Raw genomic sequence first — 20,340 nt, 5'->3', positions numbered from 1 at the left:
AGCTGCTCTATTTCTATGATGTTTAAGGTATCATATCCATGGCTGTAGTTCTAACAGCTTTGTTACGAGCCTTCTGTGAACTCTATCCACAAACAAGTTTATATGTTTCAATGGTCTATAATTTATATGGTAGCTCTTAAGGTCTTAATCTCTCCACATATTTCATAAATTATGAACCCATGTGACTTATTTTACAAGCAAACTCCCTCCATTTTTTTATTATAAGAGAAACTACTATACACTTTATTGTATTTTTATAAGTAAAACTATAAATTTTGAAAAGCATTTATTTCATTTTCCCTAAATTGCCTCTCATAAATAGATAATATCTTTAAATTGGAGAAAAAAATAAACATTAATTACAAGGATATTTTAGTCCAAGTTTTTAAATTTCAGACATAATTATTATAATTAACTAATTTTTTAAACTGTGTGAGCTGGTTAAATTTTAATATATATATATATATATATATTTAAACGGAAGTATCTAATTGTTTCTAATAACAAACCGGTAGAGATTAAGACCCTTGTCCTTTCAAAACTAAGGTAAGGCAAGCATGCTGGTGGAAGTTTCAATCGCTGTTGGTGGTCTCAGTGAATTTTTCCATCTCTGATATATGTGATACGTCTCTTTCTATTTACCTATAAGGTTCTTGGAGTCTATGAGTGCACGCACAAACACACACAGACACAAATACAAAGGAGAATCACTTATTTTGGCTATTCATTTTTTAGATATCCAAACTGGGACCAAAGCATGTAATCCTGTTAGATGAAGACATTGTCCCCTGCTTGGGTTGAGACCTGAGGAATTACATGGGTCATATATATATTGAATTTTTTTATAATTAATAAATGAATGTGACAGATTATTGACTGGTGTACAATCAATACTAATAATAATCTCTGTTAAATCAGACACTTTCCATCTTTTTTTTTCTGTCCTCAAACGCAGTTTGCTCCATCAATGCAGAGCAGAAAGAAAATTATGATCGTTTCATTTCATCTATGAAACTTTCTAACATGCAACTTGAGTACTCCTTAGATCAAGCAAGCATTTTCTTTTTTTTTTTGGTGCTTTCGCCCTGGCATCCTAAGTTTTTACTCAGACTAATCTGACTAGCAGCTCACAGGCTCCTCTTTTGGGGGCATTCCTTCGACCAAGAATTTAAATGCTGCTTTATACTGAGGGCTTGAACTTGAGACCTCTGGTTAAGCTAGACCAACTCCCCAGTTAGTTGATTGAAGAATTAGGAGGTATCAAGCAAGCATTTCTAACAATGAGCTAGCCTAAATAATCATGATTAAGAATTAGTCCACGTAAATTTGGCCCAAAAAAAAAAAAGAATTAGTCCACAGAAATAGATAGGGAACACCGAAAAGCTCTTCTGACCTCAATAGTCAGAAACTAAAATCTTTACAGACCCAATGAAGGGGGAAAAATAAGCAGCAAAGTGCAAAATTATAAAAAACATAAGCCTAATTTTGATCTTCAAAAGATGATTTTATTAATCTCCTTCCAAAGATTAATCTCTCTGCTGGGTCTTCAACTGCTTATAGAAGTTCCTAATGAAGGCATCAGCTTTGCAAACAGCTCTTGGCCATTGATTCCTGCCCTCATCTTCTTCATCAATCTCCTCCTCCTCCACGGCTTCTGCTTCTCCAACAAATAAAAGGCTTGGCATTGAAGCACTCTTCACCTTGTCAAACTTTTCAAGAACAATCTTAGGCTTCTTTTTTTCACTAAGTTCTGAGAAAGAAAACATTTCCACTTCCACTGGCTGAGGTGGAAGCTTCCTTTTTGTCAGGAGTAGCAGAAGAAAATTTCTTGTCTTCTGAGGAAGAAGGCCTTGGAAAAGCTGAGAGAAAACCAGCTTCAGCTCCAAGTGTAATGATCAGGAGGTTGACAATGAAGTAGAGGAAGGTAGGCTTTAGGGAGGAAGGCAAAAAGGGTGTGATAATAAGAAGAAGAGCCAGCACAAGCAGCATTAGAACTTGAGACTTGTTAAACTTGGCCATGGCTCTTGGTGGATGACAAGTGAAGTGGCCTTGTATGACGAGAAATATCAGAAAGATCAAGAAGATCTAGTGCTGGCAGCAGGAAGTAATAGAAATAAAAGTGAGGTTCTGGGGACACACACTCACACATTTATATACAAAAGAGACCTAAAATTTTAACATAGAAATATTGACCAATCAATCATCATAAACAAGATGATGACTCTAAACATTAGGGAAAGCAAGGTAACGAGGAGGAGGTAAGAGGAAAAGTAAGACTGGGATCCCACTTCTGTACTGTCATTTTATTTTTGAATGTAATAGATTGAGTGAGATAATAATGTAGAAGAGCGATAATAATAGAGCATTGACACAGAAATATGAGATGGCACTCAAAGGCTTGGCAAGTTGAAAATTAAACTAACCATAAGAGAAGGAAAGGGAACAATAGAACATGGAAGCAAGAGCGGATGCAGCGGACTAGGATATAGCTTCTTGTGCTATCAATTTCTTTTACAAAAATATGATAGATTGAGAAAGATTTTTAGGAATATTGCTACAAAAGAGTGATTAAACACTGTACGTGTGTGTGAACTGTGAACATAATTTATTTAATCTCATTTTACTCTGCATTCTTCACCTCTATTCTGCATTCATTTATTCTCATTTTACTATCATTTATTTATTTTTTGTTTCGATCTAGATAGATATAATACATTTATTTGCTAAATATAGAAATTCAGGCGTTGAATTTATTAAAAAAACATGTTCTTATTTATAATTTTAAAAACAAAGATAAAAATAGACGTATCTTTTTTTTGTTCCCTGTCAATGAAGACGACGACAAATTTATCTGGATGTTATTGGACGCTGCTCGATAAGGTCGGTGAAAGCATACTCCCATTTTCCCATAAAGTTTATCCACCTTTTATTTTTATGGTTTTTTTTTTTTATATTTTCTTGGGCGCTTTAATTTAAGCTTTTGATTTCACAACCACTAAGAAAAGTCTTCATACAACCTGGCAGCTTGGGATGGTTGGTAGTAAACGAACTGTTAATGTTAGGCAAGGTTATGAGCTTAATTCTCTCACTTAAAGCTCCGCAAAACTGTTTGGCTAGCAGAAAGGACGAGAACAAAATGAATTAAATAAAAATAAAAATGAATTAAATTATACCCATCTCATTATAATCATGATAAAATCCAATCACATAATATAAATATGAAAATCAACCCACTTTCTATAAATTTAATAAATTATGACTCGATCTCATAACTCATGAATTGAATTACTTTTTTTTTTTCATGAATATGATCTACCTCTCTCTCCTTCACTTTTTAATCATTTTATTTTTGTTGTTTTTTCCTTTAATATATTATAGTCTCATCTTTTGCAGGAACCAAAACAAGTCTTGAGAAATTTTATCCCAATGGAGAGTCAAACTATGAGAGCACTCCACAAAGCAAACCTGAATTAGTTGGAGTCTAACGTGACTATCAAATGCCGGGTGCTTCAAGCAAGGAATAAGTCTTGATACGCTTACCATGTTGATCAAATCTACACGTACCAACTTTGATTTCATCCTAACAAAACGAAGGTATAACCTCTTGTGCTGTTCGGCCTCTGCTTATAAATAGATTTTGATATGAGATATCATATTTATACATACAATGAACATGATTTGACATTAATCATTATATGTACATTATCATATTGCATTCTAGAGGTATTAAAAGATTATCTAATTGTCTAACTGACATATTCTTGAAAAAAGAAAAAAAAAAAAAACAAGGGTGTTTTTGGAAGGCTCTCTTTTCCTATCATCACATCCGATTGCGTACCTATGGCTTCTTTCCTTATTTCCCCATCCTTGTTTTCATAATTATGTTATGTTTATCTATTGCGTCATCTAAAAAGATTTAAAAACAAAATCATAGGCTCATAGCTCCACATCAGACGGTTCATGTAATAGAGACCAAGATGAACCAAAATGGTTAAATCCTAAGGCCAATAAACACCTATTCCCCTTATAATCTACTGTATTTCTTCTTCTTTTTTATCTTATCCTTTGGTGCAATAGCACAATACAGAATCATTATCCTTCTTGAGAATGAGGTGGAACAAATATTCTCTACCGTTTTTCTTTACTGGGCTAAAAAAACAAAAGAACATTCTCCTCTTGGCTTGTGAGGTGGATTTGACAGAGACTTGATATAAGATATTGACCTATATTATGGCATCTAGCCGCAACCCCAGCATATCCTTCATCCGAAGAGTTCAGGGTCGATAGAATTTTCCTGTTCTAATCCTAGGGCTTTTATGCTTTATGCTTTACAAGTTAACCAAACTTACCTCCAAATCATAGAATTATTCGTATCTACCAAATAAATTATGAATTGTCCAATCCGAATCACAACGTGCTTCAGTAAATCAATCTTTATCTGTTTTGTGTCCAGAGTGATAAAGGATAGGGAAAGGAATGGCTGCCTATTCTAGAGAGGCTATAAAATTACTTGTATTCTCCACCTTCAATTATTTTGTACCTATCAATAGTTAGCATCCCAGTGACAACACCACCTCCCTCATTTGAAAGAGATCCCGGGTTTAAATCCGGAGTTGACATATTTGTGCGCATACATAGGTATATGTATCTCTCTTTCCTTTGAAGAAGGACAAGGTTAGGGACAAAATTAAAAAAAAAAAAAAAGTATATTCTGTACCCTACAGAAAATTAAGCATACGGCACTTCCATCCTGATAGATATAAATGAAATGAAGAGTATGCTTAAAGGATACTTACATGGCAAAAGTGGCATATTTATCAGACATAAATACGTAACAAAGTCAAAATTTACTGCAACATGCAATAATCCACATTATATAAACAACATACAATCCAGTAGAATATATTCAACCCATATAACTGGCCTCAGACCAGAACTTTCGGTACAAAAAATCTTAACTATATGCATCCAACTCATTTACATCTACCTAAAAAGCTTAAACTGAAAGCCAAGTACCTGCAGGTATGTAACGGCACACTTTTCAAAACGGCGCTAAGATAAAGAACTATGGTATGTATATTTAAGACAGAAAACCTATGATGAGATCATCCAGATCAGGGCAGTCATTGATGACTAAGCCATGTTCATTGGCCAAATGAAGAAGGCAGATGAAGCACATGTGAGGAGAGATATCCCCTGCTTCTACAGCAGCAGAACAATCGATTGGAACCGAGGCCAACAGACACTTGAAAGATACAGCACCATCGTGTACCTGTAAACAAGAAAAAATAACTTGGAATGAGAAATGAGCTTTCACGTCCATGGTGTTGGTAATGAAAAAGGGCAGAAAATGTTCAACACTTTTAAAAATATACAACGTCCTGTAGCAGTTAATGTCCATATATAAGATAACTCTTCATATCCATAAATTACAACGGTAATAACTTGAGAAAAATAATTTCCAACAAAATATTAGTGAACTGAAAACAAACTCATATCTTGGTTCTTTTTCTTTGATGTGTTCAATCAGCGTATCGGCTTTCAGGCACTCTGTTTCCTTTTCTTCTCATGCTACAGCTCCCAACTTACAAACATTCCCTTACTTTTGATGTTCAGCACAGAAGAAGATTTCTTTAAAACACCATTAATATTACTTTACCAACGTAATGCCCTCTCACAAAGTCAAGTTATTTCAGTTTTCATAGCCAACATATATAATAATATAAAGGTACCAATATAGGCCATTGCTGCAACACTTCATGGAATAGCACTATGTTGATGCCACAATTTAATCATTCTTAAACACTTCTAAAGATAATATAAATGCTATCACAACACACATCAACTGTATGTATGTAACTAGACAACATAAAATTTTTTCTTAAAAAAATAAATATATTCATCTGTATTTACAAATGAATGTTAAAATTGAATTTATAACAATTAAACATATCCTAAGAAGCTGTTTAGGTCATGTTTGCTTAATAAAATATAATGGATTGTAAAAATATAGATAAAAATAAGATGATCAAGGGGGATAGGTGAGCACATTCATAAGGAAGAGTAGTAATTTAATTCATGAAGTTGGAAATCATAATTCATGAAATTTTTTAAGGGTATGAGGATTCTCATATTTATAGTATATATTAATAAGTTTTATCATACTTATTATGGGTAGAAGTGTGATTTAGTTCATTTTTGTCTTTATTTTTTCAACCCATTCCATGTCATTTTATTCCAGTAAGCAAACATGACCTTAGTCTTTGTCTTTGATGTTAGAATATGGGTTCCTACCCCAATATAAAAATAAATACACACACCACAAGAAACATATTTTAAATCCTGAGCATATCCCACCAAAGGCGTAGTTTTGAGGGCCGGGCATTACAAAATTTAGGAAGAACATAACTAAGTCTCAATGAAAACGTGGCAGATACAAGACCAACAGAACTAGATAAGAGGAAACAGAAAGTAGATTGCTGAAGGATATTACCGACTCAGTGCTTTCTCTGGAATCTTGCATGTGATGCCAAAGAGATTCCTTCAAAGCATGTACGTCAACTTGTTTAGTAGTTTTCTCATATTGAATCTCAGTTTCTTTTACCTGAAGAATGCAATCCATGGATGTGAGCAACAAAATGAGATGGAAATTAAGAAAGCAAAACAAATGGTGAAAAGATAGTAAGTGAAAAGGTTAGCATAAATTATATGTTGCCCAAGTTTCTCAACTAGAAGACAAGTGGATAATATCCAAAGCCGCCATTTGTATGAAATCAAAACCTTCCTTGAAGAGAAAAAAATCAATATGTCATTTCACAACCAGTCAAAATTTCAAACTCCAAAGACGTTCCTCCAGTGACCAATGAATGATTTTTGTTTTTTAAAACATAATATGGGAAAAAAATCAGTTTCATAACCATTCACACTGGCGGACTGACTCACATGCGGCTAAGCATAAAAACTCGAGAAAATAAATGGGATTAATAAAAAAGAAGAAGAAAAACCTGGCATGGCTGGGAGATGAATCTGTCATTGACTTCACCATCACTATAAACATGTATGTCATCATAATGATCAGCAGAGACACTTTGATGTTCCCAAGGCGGCCCTAGACTACTGTTCTGTCGCCAAAAGTTTTCAACTGAAACAAATAATAATGGCCATACCATAAGTATGTTATATTCTATCTGCAGCCAATCGGATGGGAAAAAGTATGTTCTAACTTGCATTGCAAAGACAACGAATCGTATAAAACCATAGGAACGTGAAGAACCACTACCCCTGTCATTATGCCTTACTATATGAGAAACAGGAAAGTTGGATCACAATGTTGAAATTGGAAATTAGCAAGCCAACATTTGAGCCTTTTTTTGTTATCTGGACTTCCTAAAAGAACGGATCGGAGGTCAGGTCCCTGATCAATTGTCAATGCAAAATACAGAATCTGGAAGAAGGAAATGTATGCATAACATATGATCTTGGCATATCATGGAATCAAAGATACCACCAAGGCGCGGGAGAATGAAAATGAATCCCAATCCGATTCCCTTGAAGTAGGAAATACATGCATAACTGATATAGACATGGTAATGTGAAAGGAAATTTGGGGGGATCTGCCAAAGGATAGTGCCAGAATCTAAAAAACAATACTCTTTAGCAGTAAGGTGGAGAATCTTCGAAAGAAACAAGTATATTTATTTATTCATAGTTCTCCTTACAGCCAGCATATCATACTTGTAGCAAGGACATCAGACAGAGACCAGAATAACTAACTAAAACACGACATACATGCACAGAGTGCTATAATAAAGCAAACATGTAACGAAGTGGACTACAGGCAAAGACATAACTAAGACATAATTGTAAGATGTTAAGACGTGTAATATACAAAGCAAAAATCAGTTAATAACTTCCTGAGACATTTCATGAATCCTAACACGTTTTTGTCATCTAGAATAAGTCTCTTTAGAGGCTGCTGAGGTGACAGTCTCTTATCAATAACCTATGATATAGACATATCATGGAAACAAACATATTACTACAAAGGTGTCCCATTATTGTTAGTTGCGAGATGGAAAATTATACCTGATGGTTTTTTTCTTCTCTTCCCAGAAAACTAGAAAAGACAAACAAGAATTTGTCATTAACTGCATAGACAACAGCCCAACTTAATATAACTTTCATATGAACGAAGTGCACGCGATAAAGCATCATGAATCCCGTAACTACAGACTAAAATAACTTTTTCCCTTCTGGACAGAAACTTTTATTCAGCCAAAACAATAAATATAAAAAGTAGAGAGAAAGATTCCTCCTACAAGTACAAAACAGAAACATTTTACAATCATATAATTCTTGTCATCTAGAAAGCTACTCACCACGACAATTGGATGAAGAAACTGCCTGACAATATCCTGAGGTTGATAATGGCAATCTTCTTGAAGTTTGTTATCAGGTGGTTTTCGGTTTGCAGCCAGCAATGTAGACTTGGGATTTTGTGGTGGAGAAAAAATATCAGGCATCTCTTTGTCCAAAAATTCCATAAATTCAATATCAATATCTACAGTACTTTTGTTCCTTGATTTCTTAGTGGTAAGGTTTGGTTCACATTCTGAACCAGGATCATCCTCTGGAGCTACAATATAGAGGTGTAAGACTGCAAAATCTATAATAACCAATTACCAGTAATGCAAACAAACTGTTATAGTCAATGCTGCACATTACATACACTTAAACCTCCAATACTTCCAATACTTCCAGTGATCAGGACCTGCCCAAGCGTTCTGTTTAGAAGTATTTCCCAATACCTGTAATAAAAACATAGGAACTGGCTCATGGCTACCATCCATATTTGCTCTGTAAAATGCACAGCTGTCATTATCCTATACAAACAAAAGACTTATTTAGAGACCTTATCAAATATTTAGCAAAACCTTGTGAGAGAAAAGAGAACAGTAAAGGATGAAAACATGTGACTCATAAGTAACGTATTAATGTGCTGATCAACTATCCAGTAAAATATATGGCCAAAAAAAAAAATCCAATAAAAGATGTCATCATGCAAAACATACCTCCAGAAATCCTTGAAAATTAGAATCCAAAGAACTAGACCTCTCATTTACAGCAGCTGTCTCATCTAAATCATCAAGGTTTGCATAATGGTTTCCAAGTATACCACTATCAAAATTAGGATCCTTGGCACTAAATGCATCAGCTCTTTGTTCTGGTGCTTGACTCAAATTATCTGTTGACAATGACCTATGATTGTACTCATCTAATTGCCTAAAAATATCCTCAAGAGTGGGAGATATATTGGTAGTTGTTGCCATCTTCATCACCATCTGCTCAATTGACTCTATCAGAGGACCATAATTGGAAGGGAGTTAGTGATTATGAAAGAAATTGGGAGAAAAACATAGGTTGTAAAATATATGAAGCAAGATTTTTCCTAGCATACACCTTCAGCAAAGGAAAGATCAATTTTTTCTGAAGTATCAATATGGTTTAAATATGATTTGTATTTCCCCGGTACATCGAATGAATCAAACAGTACACAGCATCCTCCATATATTCCAAGGTTGTTCAGTAAGAGGCCCTTGACTTCACCCTCATCAAATAATAAAGAGGTCTGATGATACAGAGGATCCACCATAAAGGCCACTGGGATGAAAGATATAAAGTACGAAATGTTACAATAAAATTGGAAAGTGTGAGAAATAATATATATAAAATTACCGTCAAACTTCTTAACATTAAGAGGTTCAAAAGAAGATTCCAGAGTGGCCAACGGTGATAGCTGCAACAACCACGTTTATAAGTTTTATATAGTAGTCTGAGTGTATGAACCATAAAAATTGAATGCACCTTCTTGTCCGAGTCTGACCCAGGCTGTGAGTGGCACTTGCCTTTACTGCCATTGATGTGATCCACCTCAGTAGTTATATCTGGTAGAAAAAAGAACATTGAAGTGATTCTAAAATCAAACTCAACAGCTTCAAATGTAAGTCATGAAGGAAAAGGTTAAAGTTCTGATAAGAAATTAGAAAACTATACACTAAGTTGTGACTACTTGTTACCCTCTTGAGATAGAAGGATTTGCATACAACAGAAATAATCAGGATAGTGCCAGAAAACCAACCAAAGGAACAACCGCCATGTTTAAAAGGAAAGCACGAAGTGAATTAATCCTCCCATCCATTTGTTCACAGCAAGGGAAACATTAATAATCCCCAGTTTATATCGACATAAAAGCACTTAATTATAGGATATGCTAATCAGCTAGGAGCATCTACAAGGACTAGAACAATGTTTTGGCTTATCAAGTTAACATAAAATTTTTATCGGATACAGACGTGAATTGAATGTCCAAAAAAAGAAAGTCCCTTTGTCCATAAAAAGCCTAAGATTATTTAGTTGGGGGGAAGGGAGGGGAGGTGCTCCTCTCCCCCTTGTTCGGTTTGAAAAAGTGGAGGGGAGGGGAGGGGGGAAGATTTTAAAATATTTAAGGTTTATATTAAGTATTAAGTATATTAATTTAAAATATATAAATTTTGTCCATTTATATTTTCTTAAAATTAATATATTAAGTTATTAACCATGTCATTCCCCTTCATTTTTGAAAAAAAAAATTCAATGTTGTGTGCTCATAAATAATTATTAACTTGTAATTTTTTTCAGATTGTAAAAGTAATTTAATAAAATTATTTATCTTGTGTAATACAAAAATTAAGAAATAATCTCCTATACATACATATATGTATGTATGTATGTATATAAATTTTATAATTTGGCCACTCATAGAGAGTCTGGCTCCGCCCCTGATCCGAACGCATTGTCGCCCGAAGCGTTGGAGAAGCATCGATGTTGGAATGGCTTTGAGAAGCAGGTCAGAAGCCAAAAACCTATCCGAGCCCCGAAACCTGACGGGATGAAGAGTACGTCGTCCACGGAAGAGAGAAAGAATTGACGAGTTCGAAAATTTCAATCTACTTTCCAGGCTGCACCTCGAAGAGCTTCCACCGGGAGGTAATTACCTTTTTCGTCATTCCTTGCGCAGTCGATGGAGAATTCTCTGCCAAATTAGTGCAAAGTGAAGGAAACGACAAGCCAGACAAGAGTGAAAGAGAAGCTGAAGCCTGTTTCCTTATCCTTGGCCGATTTTCGTCAAACCAAACCCTAAATCATTACCTCAATTGGAGAAGATGGTAATTTTTACTGCTACGACAACTTCTGAAATATGGAAAGAGATAGAACTTGCGGAGAGCTACCTTGTTTGCTCCATGTTCGAAGGAGCCGCGTCATTATCTTCATCTATCTTGAAGCGTTTGCGTGAAAATGGTAGAGGCGTGGCAACCGAAGAAGAAGCTGCTCAAATGTTTGATATGTTGGAATCAACTGGTATGGTGCTGGTTCAGTCATTAAAGGAACTTGGCAGGACATCAGAAATTCTGAATCAACTCAAGCTATGTTTTATGTCGGCAAAGTTCATTCCTGCTCAAGTTCTTCTTACTGGGGTTTGTCTCCAAATCGCGGACGGTTCTCCTTTGGCTGTTCGAGAACTCATTGAAGAGTTTCTTGATGGATGGATTCTTGAGGGTGAACAATACTGCACTGTCGTTGCAGAAGAAAATTTAGAGCGTGAAACCGGATGTAATGTACAAATTGTTCTAGGAATTGATAAGTATGTGGAAATTGTTGAGTTCTATGCTGTCACACTTCTTGCGACAGTTCTAAATGATGTAGATCTTGCTATTTCGTGGGTTGAGAAAGCTTCATTACCTGAAGGAAAACGACAGGGAATTTTGAGGAGGCTACACTCCATGCATTCCTCTAAATCTACCGACATGTCCCAGATTTCCCTTTCACAATCTCCAGCAAATAATAACGAAGCTTGTTCTCCGGCAGAACTACAGTCATCTGAAGGCTTGTCCAAAGCCTTGAAAGGCAAACATCCAGAAAATAAAAAGTTTAGATCAAAAGAAGTGATTCTAAAATTGTCTGAACGAATAGAACCATGTTTCTGGTGCTTCCGTTCTATCAATTTGAAGCTTGGCAATGCTCAGTTTGTCATATCTAAGGGGAAGATAATGCTCGGTTGTTTGATCTTGCTCATATGTTATGTTTTCAGGAAGAAGCAAGCTAGTGTAAAAGGGATTATTAAAAGACAATTGGTTGCCGTGAAGAGGGCATTGGTAGATATGTGGCAGCTTGCATTTTCGTATCAGCTAAACCCTCTAGCTGGTGTTCAACCTCTTCCTGCTGCTACACGCGGAGGTCAGTGATGGAACAATTGGTCATTCATTTGGAATTCCTGGATTGAGTTCTTGAATAGCCTTGTGGTTCTTGGAAAACTACATTTTTTTTTATTTTGGCTTCACTTTTACTACTCACCAGCGCCACAATGGAAGCAATTTAGCAAAATGTCTTCTGCTCTGCTTTTCTCAGAGTTGTCTAGAATAGTACTTAAAATAGTTGACTTGAAGGGTTATATGACTTACGACTATCACAGGTTCTAATTCCCAACATTTGGGGTTATGTACACAATAAAGTTTAGTCAACTCTACACCATATAAATAAATATTCTATAATTTAATATCTTGATTAGTACTCATGGAAATAATTTTCAAATCAGAATTTTAAGTAATCTACATTCACAATGAAGGGTAAGAAATGACTGTTAACCCACATTAATGATAGTCACAAAACCAAATAAGTAAGCAAGGGATGAACCTTGTTCATATTCTGCACCAGTTTGCTTCATTCTAGTGAGGACTTTATATGCCTCTGAATGCACAGCGTCCACCCTTGCCGAGTATATTTTCACCCCTGCCTCTAGTGTGCAGCTTGCCTGCCAATTCCGTATCAAAGGCAAATCATTACCCACAAAAACAAAATCAAATTTTCATTATTCTCCTTGAAAGATTGACCCCAGACCTTTTGGAAGTTAGTCTCAGCATCATTTTCTGCGTCGACTTTGACAACCTCGTTGAGATGATCTATGAGCTTCAGCTGCCAACTGTTCTTCTGAGTTATTTTCTATTAGGGGGCAAAAAGAACACAATGCTATTAGATGAAAATGTTTACAGTTTAAGCTGAAAATTTTCGGCTGGTAGTTGTATACGAAAGCAGAGTTTCAGATGCACGCTATTATCAAACTGGTAAAGAAAGGTGTGGTGTCAAAATTATTATAAACTTCAGGTTCGAGACAATTACTAACCGGTCGAATCATTATTTTCTAAATACTATACTTCATTTGTTAATTCCTTTTCGATCTCGATCTCTCTGAAACTGAGTTATTTCAAATCTCCATTATTAAACATATTTTGTCGTTTTTCCTTTCAAAAGAGGGGCGGGGGGATATTTTGACATTTTACTTTAGCTTTCAGTCAATTATTTCCATATCTTACCATCTAACATCAATCATCAATCAATGTTCGAAAATATAGATATGCATCCCACAGATCCAGACTTTGACCACGCCAACTCAATTTAGTGACTTATACATGCACGACAACACAATACATGGGAATCCTTAAACCAGCCCATAAGTGAAAATAGTTTCTGATATAGATGATTTGGTCCGAGGTGCATGATTCCTTATTTGATTCTCCATTGTGATAAACTTATGATTTATGCAGTAGCAAGAGAGCTTATGTTTGAGTTTGAACCCATTCATTAGCCTCTCAGCTTACAGTAGAACAAGTCCAAAACCGATGGCCAATCAACTCAACTAACAGCGTCCACCCTCGCCATTATAAATTGATAATTTATGCTTTTTTTATATTGGATTACAAAATCAATCATCTACATTCAATATTTTGGTTCGGAACTCATACATTAAGCATCCATTATACGTCATAAGAAATGGATGGCTAAGCTCATCGAATCAATACACAGTAATCAGTAGATTATCATAAATGAAGCTTCAGAGAGTTGCGCCAAATCATGCATGTAAGCGAAAATAATGAAAATTTGCAAGAGCTACGATTATAGAAAGCTGTCTACCAAAGAACCGAATGCTTAATAATGCTTGGTTGCTTGTAATATAACGAAAGCAGTAAAAAAAAAAAAACCGAAAAGCTTATGAATGTGTGCTTCCCTGAAACGCTGATACCTTGTTCGGAGGCCCAAAAAAGGCAGTGACATCGAAGGTGCATGTATTTCTACATTGTAATGCATAAGAAAAACATAAAGTACTGACTGCTGAGGCGTGCATTCCAGCGCGAATCCGCGCAGAAATAATAGAGGAAAAATCTGACGCACTTTTTCGTGATCGGCAAGAAAAAGAAATAGAAACCATTGCAAGCTAGAGAAGAGTGAACTGACATTTTCACAGGCAAGCTTTATGCAATTGCTGAACAACTCAACGATCTGGTCGTTGCTAAGACCGGGATCGGCTGGAGGCGGCGTAGCGGCGACTTTGCAACGGATGGAAGTGGCACGAGCAGCGCGGGATTGAGCGCGTTCGAATTGGTCGTCGTTGGAGCCCAAGAAGAAGGGAGTCGTCGGTGACTGAAACCTGTTGGCCATTAGAGCTCTTCGATGCCTCGGCGCCGTTGATGGTAAAGGAGCTGCCGCTCCGCCGGTCATGACAATCTCAAGAGACGAGGGAAATTTTGAATCAAGTGAGCGTTGTAGCGTGCCGAGTAAGTATGATCGTCATGACCAGTGGTTCTGCGTTTTTATTTTTAATTATCACAATTGTTAATGTTAATTAAGACATTAAAAGTCAATCGGAAATTGTTAATTTTTTTACAAGTCGGAAAAACAGAAAATAGTTAAATTTTAGTTTAGTGTCAAAAGATTCAAATATTACCTCTCGAGAAAAAAGATTCTAATATTAGCAGTAGTACTGGTTATGGGGAAAATATATCATAAATCATCAGTCGTCAAAATTTGTAATGAATTAATGGCTTTAAAATTTAAAACATTTGAAAGTTTCACGCGATCAGGCTCCCCTTTCGTTTGTAAAACATGCTGCCTACAAATATAACATGGGGTACATTTTCAGACATCTGCTCAGCTCAAAATATAAGATATCATATTACTTTTATAATTTTTTTAAATATCCCTATACTTTTTTTTTTTTGAAAAAATAATGCATTGAATTTTTAATTATCATTATTAAAATACTTATATAAAATATCTAATAAAAATATAATTGAAAAAATTTTTAAAAATTAAAATATTAATGTTTCATTTAACGTTTTTTTTTTAAATCATGAAATAGATATCGATATAAAATAATTGAGCCCTTTTATTTTTAGAACAATCTACCTTTTATGGTAATTAGCATCTGATGGTTACTTAGTTCTATAGTAACTATCAAACCTCTTGTTTTATTTTTTTTATAGTAATTTTTTAATTATCATATAATAAAAAAATAAAAGATTATAAAGATTTTATGATAGAAAAAGGTGGGTATGGTACTTACAAGAAAAATGAGCAGTAAATATAGAATCAATACTAAAAATACTCCATTCATACTACAATACAAGACATTTTATAAAAGTCTTACTTAATTTAAAATATAAAGCATTGATAATTTTTATAATTATTTTTTAACTATACCCCTACTTCATTTATTTTACTTTTTGAAGAAAAATTATGCATTAAAATTTTAAGTGTTATTATTAAGACATTTTATGTAGAACATTTAATAAGGGTATAATTGGAAAGATGTGAATTGTTATAAAAGATTAAAATTTCAACTAACTTTTTTTGAGAATCATAATATAATTACTAATGCCTTGTATTATGATTCAAAAAAATAATTTATAAAATATTTTTTTACAAAATTATGCATACTAATAAATTTCATTAAAAATACTTTACAATCTCATTGCTTTAAAAGCAAAAGTATAAATTTTTAAAAATATTATTAATTTAATATAACTTTATTTGTGAAACATAAATAGAGAATGAAATGTAATAAAGAAAGGAAGGTAATATTGAAAAAGTATTATCAATAAAAACTTAAAATATTTTATATTTTGAGACACTAAATTATCTTCAAATGTCTCATACAAATTAAGATGGAGAGAGTATAGTATATATCACAACTTACTTTTTATTTTTCATTTTTATACAGAAACGAAATACTTCATGAAAATTAATGAATCTCAATTTAGAAAATTATTTTATTTAAAAAAAAGTAAAGTTAAATATGAAACCTATAATAAAAAAATAAGTGTGAAACGTTCAACAAAATTCAAATGAAAATTACACAAATTGTAAAATGATAGGCATGCAATGCAATGGAAATTTTTTTATTTCTAAAATTTTAATTTGTACACAATAATAAATTCTACAAAAATAATTTAATGCTTATTTTCAACACATAAAAATTAATAAATTATATAATAAAATAAATTATTTATTTTTCACTATGTAAAAGAGAAATATATCATAAAAAATAATTTTTACTATACAGAATAAAAAACATGTGAGCTTGACTTTTATGAACTCATGTTTTTAAAACCTTTCACTTTAAAATTAGTTATTCCTTGAAATCAATATTTATTAAATGGCTTAGAGCTGAGCTAGAAATTTAATTTTTAAAAAAATTAAGTTTGACATCATAATGTTATATATTTATTATCTAAGATATAAATTATAATATTCTAAATGTAATATTATAAATCATCAATTTAAAGTACAAAATCTTTATTTAATATCACCTGAGGTTGAACCTGTTTTTACATTACAACTTTGAGAGTTAATATGCCATCCATCGGGCATAAAAATGGGAGAATGGTATTAAGGGCTCTAAAAGCATAGTTTTTTATATTTAGGGCTTAAATTAATCTGAAATTGATCTGCAAGCCTTGGGATCTTAATTGCAATATTTTTTCAAAGCAAAAATACCATTTTGCTGTTTGTTTAATTTGAACCCAAAATGATGCACAAACCCTCAAAGAAACAAAACAAACGTAGCACGATTCACTATTTTTCTTATCTTCTCTCTCATTTCACCAGTCATCATTCTGCCGTTGTTGATCGTTGTCAGTGTGAATAAGTGTAGAAGTCGTGGGTGTTGATAGACAAAACACAGTTCACAATTTTTTCTCTCTTTCATTGCACCTTGTTGGTCATTGCTGATCTTCTTTCCTTATTCGAGCAACATCATCTACTTCTTGAAGCTTCTATCACTATTGTTTAAAGGTGAGAATCTTCAATTTTGTTTCTCCCTTGTTGATTCAGTGCATATGTGTCTTTTAATTGTTGAAGTTGTAATAGGTCTCTTGTGTGAAGCATAGATGTTTAAGCCTGCAAGTTTATTTGTTTATTTGTAATTCTACTGCTAATCTGAGCTAAAAGTTGCTAAACCATTTTGGCCATGAAAGTTTTAGAGTGGATTAGTTGTTGTACAATAATGATGGTTGGCTTGTTCATATTAGACTTTTATATGTGAACTGAATAAAATATGATTCAATATAAAAAAATCTGCTATCAAAAATATTGGAGTATTTGTTGTGCAAAAATAAACTTTGAGTTGCTGTTGAACATTGAGTTGTGCATTGTATTAATCATAGCCTAATGATAAATTAAAAATACATGACTTTCAGGTGAGAATATATAAACATTGTGTTGTGCATAGTGAATATTATGTTGTGCACTATTTAGCTAACTTGAGCATCTTGTTAAGTCTAACCTACTGATAAAATAGAATCATATGGATTTTCAGTTGAAAATATATGAATCTTATGTTATGCAAAGCAGATATTGTTATACATTGTTTACCTACTTGTGTATTTTGTTAAGTCTAATCTACTGATATAAGCTAAAGGTTGTTAAACCATTAAGTTGGCTGTAAAAATTTTAAAGTGAATTAATTATTGTATAATAGTGATAGTTGACTTGTTCATATTAAACTTTGACATGTAAATTGAATAAAATATGACTCCCAATGTGAAAAAAATTTGCTGTGCAAAAATGAACTTTGAGTTGTGCAAAATAAAAGTTGAGCTTCTATATGTGGACATTTACCTAAATTAATTAGTTCATTGCAGATTAAAATAAAAGAAGATTTATTATTATTCAAGATATAGGGACACTATACACAATGGCAAGACATGCAATAATTCTAACTCTACATGGGAAGCAGTTACATTGTTCCTTTTTTATGTACATAGGCAACTATAATTATGCATATGAAAGCATTCTCAAGTAATATTTTTTAGGTAATTGAAAATCACAGATATTTTTTATTTGTATATAAAAAGCAACTGTTTGATGTTTTGGATATAATGGCTAGCTTTTTGTATATATCAAAATTGAAATATCGTGTCAAATTTCATGTGGGTACTTGTTTTATTACCTAGGTCAGTACCAACATGAAATTCTACATATCTAATGTAATTATCCTTTTTAATGTTGGAAATGCATGGATTTTTTGTTGAACATACATGAACATTATCTTGTATATAGTGAAAATTGTATCGTATATGGTCTACACTAATTTTTCATTTATGTTGAGCTCTGGTTTGTGAAATATTGAAAATGCATGAAATTTTTGTTGAGCATATGTGAACATCGTCTTGTACATAGTGAATGTTGTGTCGTGCATAATCTGCTTGAGTAGTCATTTTGTTGACCCTAGACTAGTAAAATATTCAAAATGCATGAACTTTTTATTAAGCATGCGTGGACATAGTCTGGTACATAGTGAATATTGTGTTGTGTATGATTTGCCTAATCATTTTTGTTAGAACCTAGGCAGTTAAATATTCGAAATGCATGAACTTTTTATTGAACATGTGTGGATATCGTCTTGTGCATAATAAATATTGTGTCGTGTATGATCTATTTCGTTGTTTTGAAAGTTCGTGCAAGTTTTAAATTCAAATCAAATAAAGAATAAAATTATATTTTTAATGTAAAAAATATTACAATTAAGATCCCAAAACTTATAGAGTAATTTTAAATTAATTTAAACTTTAAATATAATAAACTTTAAAATGGTTTTTAATGTGATTTCCCCTGTAAAAATCTACCTAGTTTACTTGAGAAGTATCTATCTTTTAGCTCCAATTGAGGCTTGAGAGACATGACATGTTAAGGAGAGGTACGAATTCACCTGGTTTTCGTGCAAGGAAGATGTATGCGTGTGGATACAATGCACGTGTTGCCAATAATAATGAAGGATGCGTCAATTTCACACTCACGCTAATACGTACTCCCTTACCCCACCCCCCATGTGCACCTTCTGCAAGCCAGTACCATGATGACATTGGTCATGTTAGGTACTCAATAAATCAATGCGCAGGGCCTGTTTCAGATGTCACTGGTTTGTTTGTATAATAAATAATAACTAATAAATAATATTTTTTATAATAAAAAAGTTTTTTTGGCTAATATAATAAAAAAAATTAAATAAATTAAATCTCAAGAGATTATAAAAAACAAAACATGTTTTCAAACTCAAAAAATATTTATACAGATATATTTATAAATTATTTATTAATAATATCATCACATCAATAATAAAATTTAATTTTATAACCTTATAACTTATAAGCAAAGTCACCAATATTTATTGATGCAATAATAAATAATAACTTGTTTTTATATCATCCACATGTATTTACGTGTTTCTTAAAAACAGTTACACTGGAATCCCGTACAAAAAATTTAAATAAAAAAATTTATAAAATTATAAAATTATTTTGAAGTTTATTGTTTTTCTCTAAAGGTTTGAATTTATCACATTAAAAGTTTTTAATTATTATTGAATAGTTGGTAATGGAGTTGTTCAATTAACAAATAAATAACAATAATTAACAACTTATTTAACAGCTCTAAAAGACGTGAGACTTCAAAATAATTTTATAATATTTTTTTAGTTAAAACATACATTTAATTCTTTAACTTTACATAATATTTTATTTTAATTTTTAAATTTTATAAAGTGTCTCTTTAATCCTTTAACCCTAATATTATTAATTTTACTATAAAAATTTTTACATTAAACTTTTAAATATTGATAAAATATTATCAAGTGTTGATATATTAAGTTTTATTTTTTAAAAAAATAATAATAATTAACATAAAAAAATCATTTGAAACTAATAATATTAAAGTTAAAAAAATTAAAAAATATTTTACAAAATTAAAAAATTAAATTAAAATTTTATATAAAATTACAAAACCAAAATATACTTTAACTTATTTTTTATAATTAAATTTTTTGCATGAGATATTAAAATGTTTTTTTCTATTTATTTTCTAACCAGAGACAGAGAGAAAATAATTCTCTCCAAGCTTTAGTGTTGCATGCCCCCCTCCAATCCCCAAGAGAAGCCACGATCTTATTTGAAAGAAAAAAAGTTTCAGAAGACA

General features: G+C 32.6%; 2 protein-coding genes across 4 annotated transcripts; one reads left to right on the top strand and one right to left on the bottom strand.

Annotated features, from left to right (window-relative positions):
• Positions 1–4,661: 4,661 nt before the first annotated feature.
• On the bottom strand, positions 4,662–14,619 carry LOC129318911 (condensin complex subunit 2-like). 3 transcript variants are annotated; one of them, XM_054963914.1, is made up of 13 exons: positions 14,326–14,619; positions 12,934–13,035; positions 12,730–12,847; positions 9,865–9,944; positions 9,736–9,796; positions 9,460–9,660; positions 9,072–9,355; positions 8,729–8,882; positions 8,379–8,635; positions 8,086–8,116; positions 7,005–7,141; positions 6,494–6,604; positions 4,662–5,272 (listed from the first exon to the last, which is right to left on the bottom strand). In XM_054963914.1, exons 1-13 carry the CDS (start codon positions 14,587–14,589, stop codon positions 5,081–5,083), a joined length of 1,992 nt encoding a protein of 663 aa, XP_054819889.1. In that variant the 5' UTR covers positions 14,590–14,619; the 3' UTR covers positions 4,662–5,080. The 3 variants fall into 3 exon arrangements, with proteins under 3 accessions (XP_054819889.1, XP_054819888.1, XP_054819890.1); XM_054963913.1 differs by having other exon boundaries at positions 9,460–9,796; XM_054963915.1 differs by lacking the exons at positions 4,662–5,272; positions 6,494–6,604 and adding an exon at positions 7,280–7,386 and having other exon boundaries at positions 7,015–7,141; positions 9,460–9,796.
• On the top strand, positions 10,782–12,594 carry LOC129318912 (protein APEM9-like). Its single transcript, XM_054963916.1, has one exon. It carries the CDS (start codon positions 11,202–11,204, stop codon positions 12,279–12,281), a length of 1,080 nt encoding a protein of 359 aa, XP_054819891.1. The 5' UTR covers positions 10,782–11,201; the 3' UTR covers positions 12,282–12,594.
• Positions 14,620–20,340: the final 5,721 nt, after the last annotated feature.

This window comes from Prosopis cineraria, unplaced genomic scaffold (assembly GCF_029017545.1).
Source record: "Prosopis cineraria cultivar Desert tree isolate PC_DT_omini unplaced genomic scaffold, ASM2901754v1 PC8, whole genome shotgun sequence".
Lineage (NCBI taxonomy): Eukaryota > Viridiplantae > Streptophyta > Magnoliopsida > Fabales > Fabaceae > Prosopis > Prosopis cineraria.
This window is presented reverse-complemented; position numbering and strand designations above follow the sequence as displayed.